We start from the raw sequence: 19,549 nt of genomic DNA on the forward strand, positions 1-19,549 counted from the left end.
TATCAATAAAATCAGGCCTGCATCTAAAGACTGGAGTCGGAGAACAACATGATAATGCCAATTTTTAGAGCATACATGTTGAAATAATGCATGCTTGAAGCATTATAAGTTGGTGGGTGTAAGCTAATGTGTCACTGAAAACGTGTTGAGTAACTGGTGAGTTATATATCATTAGCTTAGGAGAAGTGGGTCACGAATGGTGGGAGGCTACTTGAGTGGATAGGAGTGGGAATTTATACATGACATGGTGCTGTGTTAGTGGTACAAGAAGTATACAGGAAGATTCTTGTCAGTATCTGTGGGAGGAGGGTTGGTGAATCAGCTCTCTTCCTTTTCTTATCTTTCCCCCCTCTCTTTTTCTTGTCATTTGCATGGACAGAGACAAATGGATGACCCTTGACAACATGTGCCCTCACCTGATGCAAATTATACCTATAATGGGTGTGGAAGTAAAAGAAGGTTTGGGAAAGTGAAAGAGTAATCTGTGGAGATGACGGAGTTAAAAATCATATGCCTTAAATTAGAAAAATAATATTCATTGAAAAGAAGCTTGCCATAGCTGTATTGCTGGTAACTACAGATAATCAGGTTCCACATAGGCTCCAGAGGTGATCCAGAAAACTATACATCAGGAGTCTGATGCCAGTACTAGGCAAAATGGTAGAAATGATTTTTAAAAATGGATTATTGACAGGGATGGATCGACCATTAGGCCACCTGAGCCAGAGGGCCTCAGGCAGCACTCTTTAGGAGTGGCATCTCGGGGAGGCGGCTTTGCGGCGTTTTACCTGTCACGGTGACGTTCCAAACCCGGCAGCAGCAGTGATTCCCATATGCCTGCCTCTTCCCTTTACTGCAGCCGCCTGAAGTAACTTACTGCTTCACTCAGGCAGCCGCAGTAACGGGAGGAGGCAGATGCTAGCAGCGGCAGGGCGGCATATGGGAATTGCTGCCGCTGCCAGGTTTGGAACATCACCGTGACAGGTAAAACGACCATGGGGCGGCATCTCAGCCCGGGGGGAGGTGGCATGCAAGCTCCACCTCAGGCGGCATCTTGCCTTGGACTGGCCCTGATTATTGAGAATATCTATAGACATGATTTAACATGATTGAATGGGGAAAAGCGAGCATGGACTTAGAAAAGGGAAATGTTGTCTTACAAATCTATAGGACTTTTTTTTTCCAGTCTTAGCAATTGCAAGGCCCTGTGCAAACTGGTTTGATGGGGCCCCACTGCCTAGCTGTGCCCCAGTTGACAAGATGGGTTTTTTTTAATTATTTTTGTTTTGAAATTTCAAATAAAGATAAATCAATCAAAGCTTGTACAGAAAAACTGATTCAAATAAGCACAATGCTATCATAGGAAACCTAGAGAGGCATAATCGAAAGGGGTGCCCAAGTTTTCCTGAGGACGTCCTCGCAGGATGTCCCGGCGAAGAGGCGGGGAAACCCGTATTATTGAAACAAGATGGGCATCCATCTTTCGTTTCGATAATACGGTCGGGGACGCCCAAATCTTAACATTTAGGTTGTCCATAGAGATGGTCGTCCTTAGACTTGGTCGTTTCTGATTTTCGGCAATAATGGAAACTAAGGACGCCCATCTCAGAAGCGACCAAATCCAAGTCCTTTGGTCATGGGAGGAGCCAGCATTCGTAGTGCACTGGTTCCCCTGACATGCCAGGACACCAACCGGGCACCCTAGGGGGCACTGCAGTGGACTTCAGAAAAAGCTCCCAGCTACATAGCTCCCTTACCTTGTGTGCTGAGCCCCCCAAAACCCACTACCCACAACCACTATGGTACACCACTACCATAGTCCTTACAGGTGAAGGGAGGCACCTAGATGTGGGTACAGTGGGTTTCTGGTGAGTTTTGAAGGGCTCACGTTTACCACCACAAGTGTAACAGATGGGGGAGGCCTGGGTCTGCCTGCCTGAAGTGCACTGCACACACTAAAACTGCTCCAGGGAAAAATCATTGGCAATCCAAGATGGCGGTGTAACAAGTTGCACAGAACAGCAGCTCTGAGCCCAATTTGGCAAAAATATAATTCCTAGAGAAAGAATGCCGCATACTAAAAGAAAAGGAGTAACGCGGGTAGTTCCCCCACCTACCTCGACTCCCACGGTGCTCCAACCGGGTCTCGAGTGCTATTTCGCGCCAGTCTCCCACATAATAGGAGATACGGATCCTATAGCGGGGCTCTCTGGGGAAGCGGAGGCCCTGCTAGGAGAGGAAATATCTCTCTCTCCACCAGCAACTGTGAAACCTCCATGCCTGGCAGCTACGAAGGAGCCCGATGAACAGCGACGCTCTACCGGACGTTTTGTGGGCGAAGCTGCCAGTGAGGGGCGGGAAGCATTGGGGAAGACGCCGAGAGCAGAAGAAAGATCATTAGGAACAGCGAAGGAGGTAAATCTTTCAATGATATGGACAATGTTGAATAAAATGGATGTGATATTACAACAAACTTCAGGAGAAGTGAGTACTTTTGAAAAAAAATTCCAAGAACTGAATTTAAAAGTTGACCAGTTAAAAACGGACATTGCTGAAAAAGTAACTGATCTCCAGAACAAAGTAGACTCTTTACAAGAATTTAAATCTAGTGTGGTTAAAGATAATGCAGATATTCGAAGAAAATTGGAACAAATTGAGAATTTTAATAGAAGATTAAATTTGCGACTACTGAATTTTCCCAAACTCCTGGGGTTCATCCTCATGATCTGTTTAAAAGATACCTACAGTAAATGAAGTCTTAAAAATGCCCCTGGAAGCGATGCCACCTGTAAATAAGATATATTATATTCCAAGTCCCAAAGGAGAGAATGGGAAAAAACAAGATGGATTACACGCTAATTTAGATCTTGAGAACATTTCAGCAATATTAGAGCGTTCAGTAGATGAAAATGCAGATAGGTCAACTTTGATTGTTTCTTTAATGTTCGAACAGGATTTGAACAATATAATGAGACTTTATTTTAAAAATTTACAAACCTTTTTTGGTGGGGTGAAAGTAAAAATCTTCCCTGATGTTACAAAATCGACCCAACAGAGAAGAAAAGCTTTTTTAGCACTGAAAGTAAGAACGTTGGATATAGGCGGGATGTTTTTCCTTGCCTATCCGTGCAAATGTTTAGTTAGGTTGGGTCAGGTTAAATACACCTTTTATTCACCAGATAGTCTAAAATCATTTCTAGATTCTAAACAACTGTAATAGTTAAAGTAAATGGGAGTATTTACGCCACCTTGTTTCTTTTTGTTTATAGATATGTAATAATTCTTCCCTAACTCTGATCGCCCCATGATTTTAAATGGGGTCTAAGGAAGCATAAAGATTGTGTTTGATAAGATTTGAAAAGTATGTTATTACTTTTTCTTGTTTTATTGTCTATATGAAGAGTTATTCATTTCTTATTAATTTAATTATTGCTGTATTTCAAAACAAGTGTATTCTTGTTAAAAGAGAAAATTAATAAACAAATTGAAACATTAAACTGCTCCAGGGACCTGCATACTGCTGTCATGGAGCTGGGTATGACATTTGAGGCTGGCAAAAAATATTTAAAAAACATTTTTTGAGGGTGGGAGGGGGTTAGTGACCACTGGGGGAGTAAGGGGAGGTCATCCCCAATTCCCTCCGGTGGTCATCTGGTCAGTTCGGGTACCTTTTCATGGCTTGGTCATAAGAAAAAAAGACCAAGTAAAGTCATCTAAGTGCTCGTCAGGGACACCCTTTTTTTCGATTATGGATCAAGGACAGGTTTTGGGCGTGCCTATGTGTTAGGCATGCCCCAAACCGCCTTTGCTACGCCTCTGACACGCCCCCAGGAGCTTTGGTCGTCCCCGTGACAAAAAGCAGTTGGGGGACGCCCAAAATCAGCTTTCAATTATGCTGATTTGGGCAACCCTGGGAGAAGGACGCCCTTCTCCCGATTTGTGTCGAAAGATGGGCGTCTTCCTCGTTCAAAAATAAGCCTGCTAGTATTAAGCAGTGAAAATAACCAGAAATTATTCAGTTCAAGTCTGTTACAATTAGGAGTTCCAATTCTCATAACATAGAAGAGAATAAAGGAAAAATATTAATTAAGCAAAGATCCAGAAAGGAACGTGGACAAAATACTTTCAAATTCCCCCATTACTGTAACCCACCAATCTGGAGAGGCAACACTAAAGACACATCACATTTACAGGTGAATTTTAAGTCAAATTTTACACCCAGTTAGAGCACCCCAGGGTGCAGAAGCAAAAATTGTTTCCTGCTCTTCTGGGTCAGGAAACATTTATATCTTCTTTCCACAAAAAAAATTCTCAATATTACTAAAACAGTAACATATTTTAAAGAGAGCTCCCTCCCTGCCTCCCTCTCTGTCCCTGGGCACTCACCATTCCAGTGCAGCAAAAGGAGGAGTTGCACAGTCATACATCGGGCTGCTTCCTGCTCCTCTGCCAACCCCGGGCCCAACTGTTCTTTTCAGCCATGTGGGCCTCTGTATAGCCCCGCGGCTTAAATGAACCACCAAGGACGAAGGCGGCAGAAGAGGAAATAGCCTAACCTGCGGATGTATAGCACCCCTTCTCCACTTACCGCTCTGGAGCAGTAAATGTGCTGGGAGGGAGTTAGGCAGCCGGAAAGTGCCTCTCTGCACTGCAAAAGCAGACTGCACAGAATTCTGTGTGGGAAAGGCAGCATTCTGCACAAATTCCTCATTGCATAGTAGCATAGAATTCCCCCAAGAGTAAAAGTAAATTGCACGTGGCTGCTGATCGCATGCCACCCATGTCAGAGTCCATGCTCTGCATGCACACTCCCACTGTGAAGGCACACTGCCAAAGGAACCTCACAAAATGCCACCAAAAACTTGCCAACCTGTGCGCCATCCAATGCCCCTCACACACCTTGCATCTACCAATACAGCCCCCTCACACCCCAACATCCACTCTTCCCTTTTCTATCCTCCCGCCCCCCCCCCCCCCCCCCCCACAACTTAGCATCAACCCCTACCTTTCTCAATCCACTTCCCCCAAAGGCCCAGCATGGATCATATTTTTTTATTTTAAATCTGAGTGGAGAAGAGCACTAGTGGTAGGAGATATATGTGTATGTGTGTGGGGGGGGGGGGAGTGACTTGAACCGCACATACTGCAGCAGGACATGTTTATCTACTCCTATCCTAGCTTACATAATATTTAACCATCTCTCTGACCTCATGTGCAACTTTCTTTAAACCAGTCACCTTACTTTCTAAATCTTCTTACTCTCTTACCTATCTATATATTACATCTTTGCTTTACCCTTCACTATCAATTATAATGTTCTATTACATATTGTGTTGACATTGTAAGTAGTATACCGCCATACTTTATATTGTTTATTGAATATTTTACTGCTGTAATTGCCTATCGCTCATGTTTGATCTATTCTTACTGTATACCGCATTGAGTGAATTCTTTCAAAAAGGCGGTAATTCCTAATAATAAATATATATATATATATATACACATACACACACAGAATTTTATCTAAGATCCATTGTGCAGGTAATTCACAGCTGAACATATTTACATCCTTCCTGTCCTTTACCCATCCTTTCATGACAGGAATAAATTCAAGGCTGTTTCCAATACTCCTGAATTCTACTCCCATTCCTTGTAGGCACAGACCCTTTAGGCTGTCCTGCTTCCAGAAGTGCATCTCTCTGGGTTACAGTTCAGCCTTAGACAGGGTCTCCCTGTCTTGATCCTGCTTCTAACCTGGACTCCCCTTGTCCACCTGAAGCTCAACTTCCTTCTTCATTGCCACTTTTTGGGGAACAATGACTCATATATCCAGCCTGTATTTATTTCTTGCACTCCAGGATCCTCCAAAACTCTCAAGAGTCCTGGCAAGGGTACAGGCAACCAGAGACCTCATGTACCTCCTTACAATTCCTTTTATTAAGCCCAAACTCCACCCTTGCTGTCACTCTCCACAGAGAAACACTTTCTCTCTGCAACACCACTCCCTTGGGCTGGGCTTCCTCCCACCCAGGGACATCCCACTCTACAGGCCACTGGCAGGGAGGGCAGACTAGTTAGCTAGCGGTCCCACTGAACCACCAGGGCATTTTTATTTGATGTGGGGGGTAGAAATGGGGGAAGCTAGCAGTCCCATTGGACCACCAGGACCTTTGTGTTTTAGGGGTGGGTGCCTGGAGGTCCTAGAGGCATAGGGTTTGCAGCGGTAGCAGCGCCCTTGTTTGGTGCGCTGCCCACTGATCATGAGGGAGGAATGCAGGAGAACCAATTAGCATTCAGAGCCAACAAGTGCATTATTACACATGCTTGCCGGCTCTGATCATTGGGCGGGAGCAAACACGGACACTAGTATGGTGCTATTGGCCTCTAGTGCCCATATTTGCTTCTGATCATCAGCTCATGAATTCTCTTTTTCACAGCACCTTCCTGTGTATAATTTGGTTTGTTTGATCTGATATCTCCTGATTACCAAGGGGGTGTGAATTCTTTTGAAGGCCCAGTTCTTGGAGACCAGTTGTCTTTTTTCTATTGTTATTTGTGAGCACTGGTCCTAAGACATGCAAACTAAGCCCAAAAGGGTAGGAGATATCCTGTCTACCTACACTGACATTACCAGGGTTCAGAGGGGAGGGGGCAGTGTGAGAGCTGCTTCAATATCTCCCAAAGGCCTTTAGCTAACTCTCTGGGTAGGCCCTGAATGTTTGGGCTAACCTTCAGGTTAGGCCCTGAACAACACTAGGTAATGCTGACAGTGGGCTGGATTATGCTATTATACAGCATGAGTGAGTGAGGTTGCAGCTTATCTGAGGTAATTTTAAGTGTTTTGAAGCAGGTGGGGTTTACAGCAATCAGTCTATTCTTGTTTGTAATTTTATGATTATATATATATTCAAGTAAGACACTTAGGTGTAAGCAGCTTAAAATTTCTTAAAATAAATAAAAACTGTAATGAAGAGTCCAGTAAATCTCTATGGCAATACAAACTTCTTTTTTCAATTATTTTGTGTTACTGAAATTTTCTTATAAAAAATGAGGAAAAGACCTCAAAATGCCCGACCGCTTACTTTTGATTTTCAGCGGCTTTAACTAGGGGCATGGTGTTCATCACTGTCATAAAAACCTCATAGTTTATTTTTTCTTTATTTCATTAAACTTCATTTAATTTATCCTTTATAAAAAATCTTGATGCTTTATTTTAAAGAAAAAGGTCTATTTTGTTTGACCATATATATTATAATTATCTTTGCACTGTAAACAATTTTCAATATTTGAAGCAAAAAAGTCGAGCACTTATCTGTTGCCCAATGGTGGCCACATCCATTTCACCTGATTGGCTTATTCAGGGGCTGTGCATCAACATTTCACACACAAAGAATAACATTGATCAGTTTGTGATTACCTAAACAATACATGCAATATTATTCATTCATAGGGAAAGAAAACTGACTGTTTTGTAACATACTCCATCTAATCTTTTGAGTATATTGGATATATTAATTCTAAAAGACCAGAAGCAACAATCTTTTTTACTCACATTTTATCCTGTTGCCACAGAGCTTCAAACACTAAACATCTGAGTGATTGCGATATTTAAATCATGTGAATAATGCACTAGACCAATCAGAACATCCATGTGATACTTTAAATGTATTGGTTCTAGTTTATGTCAATATGCATTAATATCAATTAACTCAATGCTTTTTTTCTTTGAAGTATATCTTCTATTCAATCAATCCTAAAAAGGTTGCGCTGTGTTGATATTATTTCTATGTGCTAATTTGAAACCCACAAATTATACTTTCCATTCAACTCAATCACCAATATGATGGGAGTATATAAACATCCACCTGATGCTGCTAATTCAATAATTATTCATAGGACGTTAACATCAATTTAACGGATCAATTTAATGGATCTTAATCTGAGCTGTGTTATATTGACTCACAGTACAGGTCAATCACAAAATGTGTTTATTTTCCTCAAACATGCATGCTTATAATTAACACTTGTTTAATCATGTGATGCCAATATCTTGTTTGTAATACAACAAACTCTCATATTTGATCTCTTGTTTAATTATATTACTGAAGGGAATAGCTTGGATCTTCACCGAATCGTATGGTATTTCTACATACTATTATTTAGATCCAATTGATAAGTATCAATAACTATTGCCGGAAAATGTATAGATATTTATTTCTTTAAAAAAATATCCTTCATTCAATGTTGTTGTTAGACCTGACGGTTCTAATGTATTTAAACGATGTATCCATCTTTGCTCAGATTTTAACAAAACGTTTGCACGGTCACCACCTCTTATGTTGGGCTTGATTACATCTATGATAAGCTGTTCAAATTTATGATTGAATCTAACACAGTGGTCAACTAATGGAGCCTCCATCCGATTTCGTTTAATGTTACTACAATATTCATTGAGTCTAATTTTGAAACTTCTTGTCGTTTTCCCTACATATAATTTATTGCATGAACAGGAAATGACATAAACTGCATACGTACTATTACAATTACTGAAATGTTTCAAATTGTATACTTTGTTGTCATATGGATTTTTGAAAGATTTTAACTGTAGAATAACGTCACAATTTTTACAGTTTCTACATTTGAAATGTCGATAAACAACATTAGTGGATCTCATTGTGGTGGGTTCTAAATACAACAGACTTAAGATTTCTTTGAGGTTCCTACCTCTCAAATATGACATTCTCAGAAATGTATCCTTAAACATAGTATGTGATTTCATTATATGCCATTGTTTTTTAATAATATTTGAAATTTTAGGGCTGGCATTATTATATTTACTGATGAATGTCAGAGTTTTTTCAGAGTCCATTTTATTGTCTGACTTTTTAAATAACCAATTCCTATTGTTGAACTTTGCACGTTTATAAGCCTTCTTAAGGAGGTTGTCGATATATCCATGTCTTCTTAGATCTCTCATTAGATTTTTTGATTGATGTTTGAAATCTTCTTTGTTGCTACAAATTCTTCAAAAACGTAAAAATTGGGAATATGGCAATGCCTCCTTACAATATTTAGGGTGACAACTTGTGGAATGTAAAAAGGTGTTTTTATTTGTTGTTTTTTGATGCACTTTCGTGATAAATCCTCTATCTTTTTGTATAATGTCAACATCCAAAAATGTAATTTCTTCAAATGAATAGTTGCATGTAAACTGTATCGATGATGTATTTCTACTATGGGAAGGAGATATTTCAGAATTTAAATCTTTTGTCTCATGGGTCAATTCCTGCAATTTTGCAATACAGCTTACGTACAACTATTCCTTTGAAGAAATTACATTTTTGAAATAATTGAAAAAAGAAGTGTTTATTGCCATACAGATTTACTGGACTCTTCATTGTAGTTTTGGATAATCATAGGTTTAGAGTCTCAGATCGTTTCCTCCTTTTTTGTTATCTACTGAGTATTAAAATAAATAAAGGCAGTTCCAAGCAGATCTGTTTCTAGAATACTAGCTTAGCACGCAATTTTATATCTATGTTTGTGCACAAGCACTTAATACTAGTAGAAGGCTAATGTAAATGCTTGCACCGAACTACAGTGAGTCAGGCGCAGAAATGCATATATTCTATAACCACGTGCCTAAATCCTGGTAATGCCTCTGACCTACCCATGTCTGCCTACACCCCCTTTGGAGTTCCACACAAGTGCAGGCTATAGAATAGGGGCTAGGGCAGATCTGCAGATAACTGCTAATGACTACCAATTAGCGCTCATTAACGGCAATAATTCATTGTTATCACCTATTTAGCCAATTAGAATACATGCGGATTACCGATCCGTACCCAAAACTGTGTACCCAACTTTAGGCAACTGATACAGAATCCGGGGGCTAGTGACTGAATACTGTTGTTATATGGGTAAGCTTTACTCCTCACCCCCTCTGTCCATATAACGTCTTGAAAAAATATAGGATAGCACATTTATACAGTTCCTGGCTGCTAGCAGCTACATATATCCTTTTGCAAATAGACTCTAATGTTTCTGTGTATTTTTTATCTTCCTCCCTCATGTGCTGATAGCTTCTCCCACCACTTCTTCTGTCTTTCTTATTTTTCAGTGAACGGCTCATAGTTGTTAGGCATAGGTACAGATACATTTTGCAAATAAAATACAAAACTTCTGCATACCAGTTTGCTCACATACAAAAGCTTAGCTCCAGTTATCTGCATCAGGGCCCATTTTATTCCTATGGGCCCTGCTGCATAACTCAAGCTAAGCTTTAGTAAAAGACCCATATAATTTTGGTAGCACAGCTTTTAGCTAAGAATTAAATTTTCCTGACCTTCTGGAACAGAAAACATCCCACAGAGAACACCATGTAAATTAATACTTGATCCAAATGCCCTTTGAAACTTCTTCCAAATTCTTTACAGTATAACTAGAGTTCAAAGAGAACTTTAAAATTACCCAGAAAAGTAAACAGAAGATATAAAACTTGCTTTTTGACACTACTAAGTTGCAAATTAATTCTGTGGATTACAAAATCTTTGACACCATTTTGATCTCCTCTCTCTATCTCTTGTCCTACCTTTATTTTTTGTAACTCACCACAGAAAGAAAATACATCTTAATTGTTAACTTGAGCATGAAAAACCAACCCAACCATGTTGTGTGTACAGCTCAGAGATACCAGGTCACACACATTAAGCATGTGACACACATGATTGAAGGGGATTTCACATACACAAGCAATGACCCTCCTTTTCTCAAGTATTCTGGAGATTGGTGGCAGAATCATGGCACCAAGCAGCCACAGGGTTCCCCAGGCCTTGAAACCAAAGAACTGGAGTGACAGTGGCAGAATGCAAAAGCAAGTCCCAGCGCTGGTGCTAAAAGCAGGCTATGGAGTTCCCGCATCCACCAAGACATGAAAAGCAGGCCTGGATATGGTAGAGAAAGTTCAAGTTTATTTTATTTTTGATTATGCTGCCTATCGGAATTCCAGCCAAGTGATTTACAATCTATAAGAATGGATTAAATGATAGAGCAGAGTTTTCATAGAACCTTGAAATAGAAGTTACAATGTTGTAAAAAAAAAAAAAAGGATAGATGTCAAATGGGCCCAAAAAGGATAACTTTATGCCTTACTTCACTCCAGTGTCCATAGTCCATCACACTGTCTATTACTGAAAGGTTTTCTCAAAGAGGTGGGTTTTGAGACATCTTACATTTTTGAAATAATAATTCAAGATGGAGGTATAGGGACAGATTATTCCATAGTACATAAGTACATAAGTACATAAGTAGTGCCATACTGGGAAAGACCAAAGGTCCATCTAGCCCAGCATCCTGTCACCGACAGTGGCCAATCCAGGTCAAGGGCACCTGGCACGCTCCCCAAACGTAAAAACATTCCAGACAAGTTATACCTAAAAATGAGGAATTTTTCCAGTCCATTTAATAGCGGTCTATGGACTTGTCCTTTAGGAATCTATCTAACCCCTTTTTAAACTCCGTCAAGCTAACCGCCCGTACCACGTTCTCCGGCAATGAATTCCAGAGTCTAATTACACGTTGGGTGAAGAAAAATTTTCTCCGATTCGTTTTAAATTTACCACACTGTAGCTTCAACTCATGCCCTCTAGTCCTAGTATTTTTGGATAGCATGAACAGTCGCTTCACATCCACCCGATCCATTCCACTCATTATTTTATACACTTCTATCATATCTCCCCTCAGCCGTCTCTTCTCCAAGCTGAAAAGCCCTAGCCTTCTCAGCCTCTCTTCATAGGAAAGTCGTCCCATCCCCACTATCATTTTCGTCGCCCTTCGCTGTACCTTTTCCAATTCTACTATATCTTTTTTGAGATACGGAGACCAGTACTGAACACAATACTCCAGGTGCGGTCGCACCATGGAGCGATACAACGGCATTATAACATCCGCACACCTGGACTCCATACCCTTCCTAATAACACCCAACATTCTATTCGCTTTCCTAGCCGCAGCAGCACACTGAGCAGAAGGTTTCAGCGTATCATCGACGACGACACCCAGATCCCTTTCTTGATCCGTAACTCCTAACGCGGAACCTTGCAAGACGTAGCTATAATTCGGGTTCCTCTTACCCACATGCATCACTTTGCACTTGTCAACATTGAACTTCATCTGCCACTTGCACGCCCATTCTCCCAGTCTCGCAAGGTCCTCCTGTAATCGTTCACATTCCTCCTGCGACTTGACGACCCTGAATAATTTTGTGTCATCGGCGAATTTAATTACCTCACTAGTTATTCCCATCTCTAGGTCATTATAGTAAGGGACCCATGTATTAATCAAGCTGTTATGAGTAAAATCATATTGTATTTGGTGGAATGAGGGAACAACCAAAAGGTGCTGATTCTGGGAATGCAAGGCTCTGACCAGTTGGTAGGGGATTAGAAGACGTGAGAGATAAGGGTTGGCCTGAGCTGTGTATTTTGTGTATCATGGTCAGTATCTTGAAAGAAATCCTAGATGCAACTGGCAACCAGTGCTCTTGCTTCAATAGAGAGTGACATGATCAAAATTACGAGGTCCTGTTAAAGCCTAATCGCTGTGTTCTGTATAAGTTGAAGATGATTTATTTCAGAGATGAGGTGTGGGTGTGTGGTGACTTTGAAAGAGAGAGTGATTGTGGCCAGAAGGGAGACATTTGTTTGGGAAGAGCGTTTGTTGTGGGGGAGTTAATGATTGAATACAGGCGAGGGGGAGGTAGCAGACACATTAGAGGTCAAGGAGGTGTGCTGAGGAGGGTGTAGGGGTAATTGAAGTCAAGAGGGGATGCTGGAGGATGGAAACTGGTTGACACCAAAAAGAAGGAGCTGTTTGTGGGAGGGGTATGTGTACATAGATTTATACTCCTGATACTGTACTAGAAAAATCTCACTTATTGGCCTTCAACCTCACTGTAGCAGTATGTCTCACTCTTTGGGATGGACCTCCCTGGCATCTCTTTGGCTTGAACTCCCTTCCACATACTATCCATAATGTGCTTTTTCACATGTTGAAATTTGGGAAAGGGAGACAATGCTGATTCAATTATTATGCTGATTTTCTTTGGTTTTAAAATATGATAATTTTTTTATATTTCAGCTTTCCAAGACATACGGCCCTGTGTTCAGCTTTCAAATGGGAGTTAGGAAAGCAGTGGTGCTGTCAGGATATCAGACTGTGAAGGACGCTCTTGTGAACAATGCCGATGAGTTTGCAGAAAGAAATAACATGCACATTTTTAAAATTAATTCTAATGAAAAAGGTAAAAGTTGTTAATTCAAATTAAGCCCAACATGTTCTGGCATAACTTCCTGTGTCAAAGGCACATAAATAGCTCTGAAAAAAACAGTCACATGCCATTTATATAGGAAGAGCATGGGAGCAAGAATGACAGAATGGAGCTACAAGTTTTTTTTAATCACAAATGCACATATTTAATAAATAACAAATTAAGAGAACCTTTTACAAAGCGTCACCACCAATTAGTGTGCGCTGAATGCATAGAAGCCTATTCAACTCTCATGAGCTTCTTTGCATTCAGATCACACTAATCGGTAATGCCATTTTGTAAAAGGAGCCCTAAATGAACAGTCTGACCCAATGATCGCTATACCCAAGGACCCAATATATAAAGTGGACCATGCACTAAAAAAATATATCCACATGTAGGCAGTATATTAGTATAGTTCTCTAATTAAGGACTTATTATCAAGATGGTTTTTATTTCCACAAGTCCCAATACTACTTTTCTCCCCACACCATACTTTTAATTCATAGTTTTCACATATCATTCAAACAGTTTTCTTCTTGCCTCAGTAGTGCTAAATTGCCAAACAATATTTTTATGGCAATTTAAACCAGCACTAAATTCTTCACCGGCTTTTGTCATTCATATTTTTAACCATTTTTAAACAAACTTATCTTAGTTCTGTTCGGACTGGGGGTTCAAAACCGTCCGACATGCATGTTTCGCCTCGCGGCTGAGTCAAGGACCTCCCCTACAAAACATTACACAAAACAGCGTCTTAATAGGGGGGGCCTGAGTATTACATGTAACAATACTCAGGCCCCTTAGTTGAGCATTGGATGGCTAAAGATCATAAAGTGGAGGATATTAGATGGAGGGTTTTAGAGCAGATTTATCAAGGGGGAGAGGGAGGATCAGTCAAGAAGATATTAAATTATCGAGAACAGTGGTATATTTACTATCTAAATACAGTTGGTCCGAATGGTCTGAATGCAGAATTGGAGTGGGGCTCTTTAATGTAATTTGAGTACCTCCTTCTGTGTCCAATAGGAACCAGGTTCTGGATGCGTCACTAGTTAAAAAAACTTTAGGATAGACGCAGGCGCCATCTTGACAGGAATAGTTCCTTGAATAAAGTTGGTTGAGCTGGTGTTGGAACGGTGTAATGGTAATTATGAGAGAGTGTTTATAATATACTACTATGAGGGGTAGAAAAAGAGGGTGCTTTTCCATAGTATTATTAAGACGCACCTTGAGTATTGTGTTCAATTCTGGTCGCCGCATCTCAAGAAAGATATAGTAGAATTGGAAAAGGTGCAGCGAAGGGCGACTAAAATGATAGTGGGGATGGGACGACTTCCCTATGAAGAAAGACTAAGGGGGCTAGGGCTATTCAGCTTGGAGAAGAGACGGCTGAGGGGAGACATGATAGAGGTATATAAAATAATGAGTGGAGTGGAACAGGTGGATGTGAAGCGTCTGTTCACGCTTTCCAAAAATACTAGGACTAGGGGGCATGCGATGAAACTACAGTGTAGTAAATTTAAAACAAATTGGAGAAAATTTTTCTTCACCCAACGTGTAATTAAACTCTGGAATTCATTGCCGGAGAATGTGGTGATGGCGGTTAGCTTAGCAGAGTTTAAAAAGGAGTTAGACGGTTTCCTAAAGGACAAGTCCATAAACCGCTACTAAACGGACTTGGAAAAATCCAAAATTCCAGGAATAACATGTATAGAATGTTTGTACATTTGGGAAGCTTGCCAGGTGCCCTTGGCCTTGATTGGCCACTGTCGTGGACAGGATGCTGGGCTCGATGGACCCTTGGTCTTTTCCCAGTATGGCATTACTTATGTACTTATGTAATGTTTTGTAGGGGAGGTCCTTGACACAGCCACAAGGCAAAACCCCAGTCCGAACAGAACTAAGATAAGTTTGTTTAAAAACGATTAAAAATATGAATGACAAAAGCCGGTGAAGAATTTAGTGCTGGTTTAAATTGCCATAAAAATATTGTTTGGCAATTTAGCACTACTGAGGCAAGATGAAAACTGTTTGAATGATATGTGAAAACTATGAATTAAAAGTATGGTGTGGGGAGAAAAGTAGTATTGGGACTTGTGGAAATAAAAAACATCTAAAAAAGTACATGCCACCTGCAGCCTTGGTTTTTTTTTAATCGGACCTTTTGTTGTTGTTGTTGGATTATTTGTAGTAAATAATTAGCAGATTTTTATACACACAGCTTCAGCTTTAGAAATGTTAATTTCTTTTCTTCATCTCTCTCACATACACCCCAGAATAATTCACTGCTGAGTCACTTTAAAGTTGAAGTAACAAAACATCTGTTTACTCACAGTTTGTAGTTAGATATATATTCAGCAGGCTTATATATACATAATATAATACATTTGGTTTATCAGCTCTTTCCATGTGCTTAGATGGTAATGGATGCTCACACCATAGATCCTCAGTTAGGAGAGACCATTAGAGCTCCATGTGCTGTGCCTAACCCCCACAGGAAGTTGCATGGCTGTGACCTCTCTAGGCAATTCACATCAGAGGTCACAGAGTAATCACAGAGAAAAAAAAAAAAAACATTGCTGACAGACAATGCATGTAAAACACAATACATTATTCCAACAAACCCCTTCTCATGCATAACTGTCATGCAATTATTAATTCATACAAAGTCCAAGCTTTATTCGCAGATTCTCAAAACGTTCTCTGGGTAACGGTTTGGTCATGATGTCAGCTGTCATCTCACTGGTATGACAATAGTGTAGACTGATGACCCCTTCTTTCGCCAGCTCTCGCACGTTGTGGTATTTAGTTGCGATGTGCTTGGTGCGTGACTGAACCTTGTCATTCTGTGACAGCCTGATGCAGCTCTGATTATCTTCCATTATCTGGATTGGTCTCTGTTCATCTATTCCAAAATCCAGCAAAAGTTTTTCAATCCACATCAGTTCTCTGCATGCTTCTGATACAGCCACATATTCAGCTTCTGTAGAAGACAGACTCACAATACTTTGTTTATGACTGGCCCAAGAAATTTGTACATTTCCATACATAAACACATATCCACTTGTGGATTTATAGTCAGAATGATCCCCTGCCCAATCTGAATCACAGTAACATATTAGTTTTGGATTACTATTGGCTGAAATCTTTAATTTACAATCAATGGTACCCTTTAAATACCTTACCATCCTTTTAACTGCAGTCCAATCTGATTCGGTAGGTGAGCTGACCCTTCTGCTCAAAATTCCTACTGCATTTGCTATATCAGCCCTGTATGTGGTAGTTAGATATAAAAGCTTACCTATGGCTGATCTATATTGGATGTTATCTGGTAAAGGTTCTCTTACTGTTTCATCCTTCAGAAAATCAGTGATCATGGGAGTGCTTACAACTTGGGCATCTTGCATACCTAAACTTTCAATAAGCTCATTTATTTTCTGCTTCTGGCTTAGAAGATAAGAACCATCATTTTGTTTCTCAATTTCTATACCAAGATAGTATGACACATTACCAAGTTCTTTTATCTCAACATTCAGGTTTAAATATTTTACAATGTCCTTGTACTCTTGCTCACTTTCGCTTGCAATGAGCAGATCATCAACAAAAGCTAAAATGTATGCATATTGTCCATTTCTGCACCTAGTGTACAAGCATTTATCTGCTTCACCTTGCTTAAATCCTAAATTTGTCAATATTTCATGCAATTTGTCATTCCAACATTTTGCACTTTGCTTTAATCCATAAAGACCTTTGTTTAATTTACACACTAGCTGTCTTTGTTTTGTATTTATGAAACCTGTTGGCTGTTCCATGTACAAGTCTTCAGTTATATCTCCATGAAGAAATGCTGTTTTCACATCAATGTGGTTGACTTGCATGCCTTTTGAAACTGCAATGCTCAGAAGTGTTCTAATTGTCGTGTGTTTCACTACAGGTGCAAACACTTCATCAAAATCTTCTCCATATTTTTGAAGATATCCCTTTGCGACTAATCTGGCTTTATACCTTTCCACTTTTCCTTGTGCATTCCTTTTTAACTTGAATACCCATTTGCATCCTATAGCTTTCTTGCCAGGAGGTAATTTTGTAAGAATCCAAGTTTTATTTTTATGCAATGAATCAATTTCTTCTTGTGCAGCTTTACGCCATTCAGCAGCTTCTTCTGCTGGCATTTTCTCAATCTCATCCCATGTTAAGGGCTCTTGAGCTTCTGCTGACTTTGTTAGGTAAGACAGTCTTGGGGGTGGAACACCTTTGTTTTCCCTGGATGAGCGTCTGACAACAGGTTGGTCCGACCTTTCCGCATCCTCTAAATCTGAGAGTCCTTCTCCAATTGATTCCCCTTCTCCAACTGTACTGTCTTCTTCAATGATCCTTTCTGTGTCTGCTTCCTCTGCCTGTTCCTCGTTAGATACAGGTGAGTTGCTTTCAGACATCTGCCTTGGTATGGCATTTATATACACTGGCATGTCTATTATGGTTCTAGTTTCATATTCTGGATGATAAGGCTCATCTGGAATAATCCAGCCTTTATCAACCCTTTTGTTTTCATCAAAATATGTAACATGTCTTATGCCAACAATGCCAGTTTTCAGATTCAAAATTCTATATCCTTTGTGTCCTGGAGCATAGCCAACTAAAATGCCCCTTTCTGTTGTGGAATCCAGCTTATGCCTTCTTTGCTTTGGTACATGAGCATATGCTGTACTTCCAAATGTTCTTATGTGTGACAGGTTTGGCTTCCTACCATGCCATGTCTCATGTGGTGTGCGCTCAGCGCCTTTAGTTGGCATTCTGTTTTGTAGGTACACTGCTGTGAGAATGGCTTCCCCCCATAGTCTTTTAGGGAGATTGCTATCTGACAGCATACATCTGGTCATTTCCACAAGTGACCTAAATTTTCTCTCTGCAACAGAATTTTGCTCTGGTGTATAAGCTACTGTTGTGATATGCTGAATGCCTTCTTGTTCTAGAAATGTGCGCATGCTTTGTGAAGTGAACTCACCACCATTGTCGGTCTGAAGAACCTTTGGTTTTCTTTCAAATTTATTGCTCACCATGGCTACGTATTTCTTCAGCATGTCTGTGACTTGACTTTTTTCTTTCAGCAAATAGGCCACACAGTATCTAGAGAAATCATCCAAGAATATTAGCACAAATCTGTTATTTCCCAATGATGGGATATTAAACGGTCCACATAAGTCACTGTGTATTAAGTCCAGTACTTTATTACTCCTATTTCCTGTGTATGCAGGAAATGAGGGTCTCACACCTTTTTGAGTAACACAGTCTATGCATTTCTCCATTTTACCAGTATCTGCACTTATCTGAATGCCTGTAGCAAGTTGCTTACTGTAAAGATCCTGGATCACCTTAAAATCACGATGTCCCAGGCGGCGGTGCCAGATTTCCAGACTACATTTACCATCATTCTTCCTTACTTGCGCCATATGTGAGGCTTCACCTGAAATGCTCAGTTTATAAATATCATTATGCATAAAAGCTTTAGCATACACTTCATCATTTTTAGAGATTGTGCACTTACTGTTTTCAAAATGAATCACAAATCCCTTCTTATCTAATGTAGATACACTAAGCATATTGCAAACTGCTTGGGGAATATACAAGACATCACTTACAGGAATTTCTTTAACTTCATTAGACACTTTGCATTTTAAGAATCCAATGCCTTTTGCTTGGATCTGAGCAGTCCCTGCGTTTGCAGTATTAAGAATACCTTCTTCTGGACACATTTCCTGAAAGAAATCCTTACAATTGGTTAAATGGCATGTGCTCCCCGAATCCAAAATCCAAGTACTTTCATTTGAATTATTATTTACCATAGTCAAAGATTTTTCTGCCATTAGAAAGCTCTTATGTTTATCATTGTCCTTTGTACATTTCCTGCTTGGAAAATTCTTTTGTTCCATTGGCTTAGGTGAGCTAGAGGGGGTGTTTTGTGTTTCCTTACACCATTTAGATACATGTCCCTCCTTTCCACATGAGTAGCAAATCAGCTTGCCCTTGGGTGGAGTTTTCCCATAGCTCCGCCTTCCTCTGTTCTTTGCCAAGAGATTTGTTTCATTTCTCTCTTACTGTCTTTGAGAACACATCTCCTCAGAATCATTAATTATGCATTCCTGCCTCAGTTTTGATGCTGCCTGTTCAAAAGATTGCCCTTCAATGGCTTCATTCACAGACCTAAAAACATCAAACTTCTTTGATAGTGAGGTAAAAAGA

General features: G+C 40.1%; 1 protein-coding gene across 1 annotated transcript in view; it reads left to right on the top strand.

The window, feature by feature from the left end:
- LOC115467071 (cytochrome P450 2K6-like) overlaps positions 1-19,549 on the top strand; it is a 94,910-nt gene that overhangs the window by 12,083 nt on the left and 63,278 nt on the right. Inside the window, exon 2 of the mRNA XM_030198751.1 lies at positions 13,138-13,300. Coding sequence (XP_030054611.1) covers positions 13,138-13,300 — 163 coding nt within the window. The remainder of the gene's footprint in view (positions 1-13,137; positions 13,301-19,549) is intronic.

Source organism: Microcaecilia unicolor, chromosome 3 (genome assembly GCF_901765095.1).
Source record: "Microcaecilia unicolor chromosome 3, aMicUni1.1, whole genome shotgun sequence".
Taxonomy (NCBI): domain Eukaryota; kingdom Metazoa; phylum Chordata; class Amphibia; order Gymnophiona; family Siphonopidae; genus Microcaecilia; species Microcaecilia unicolor.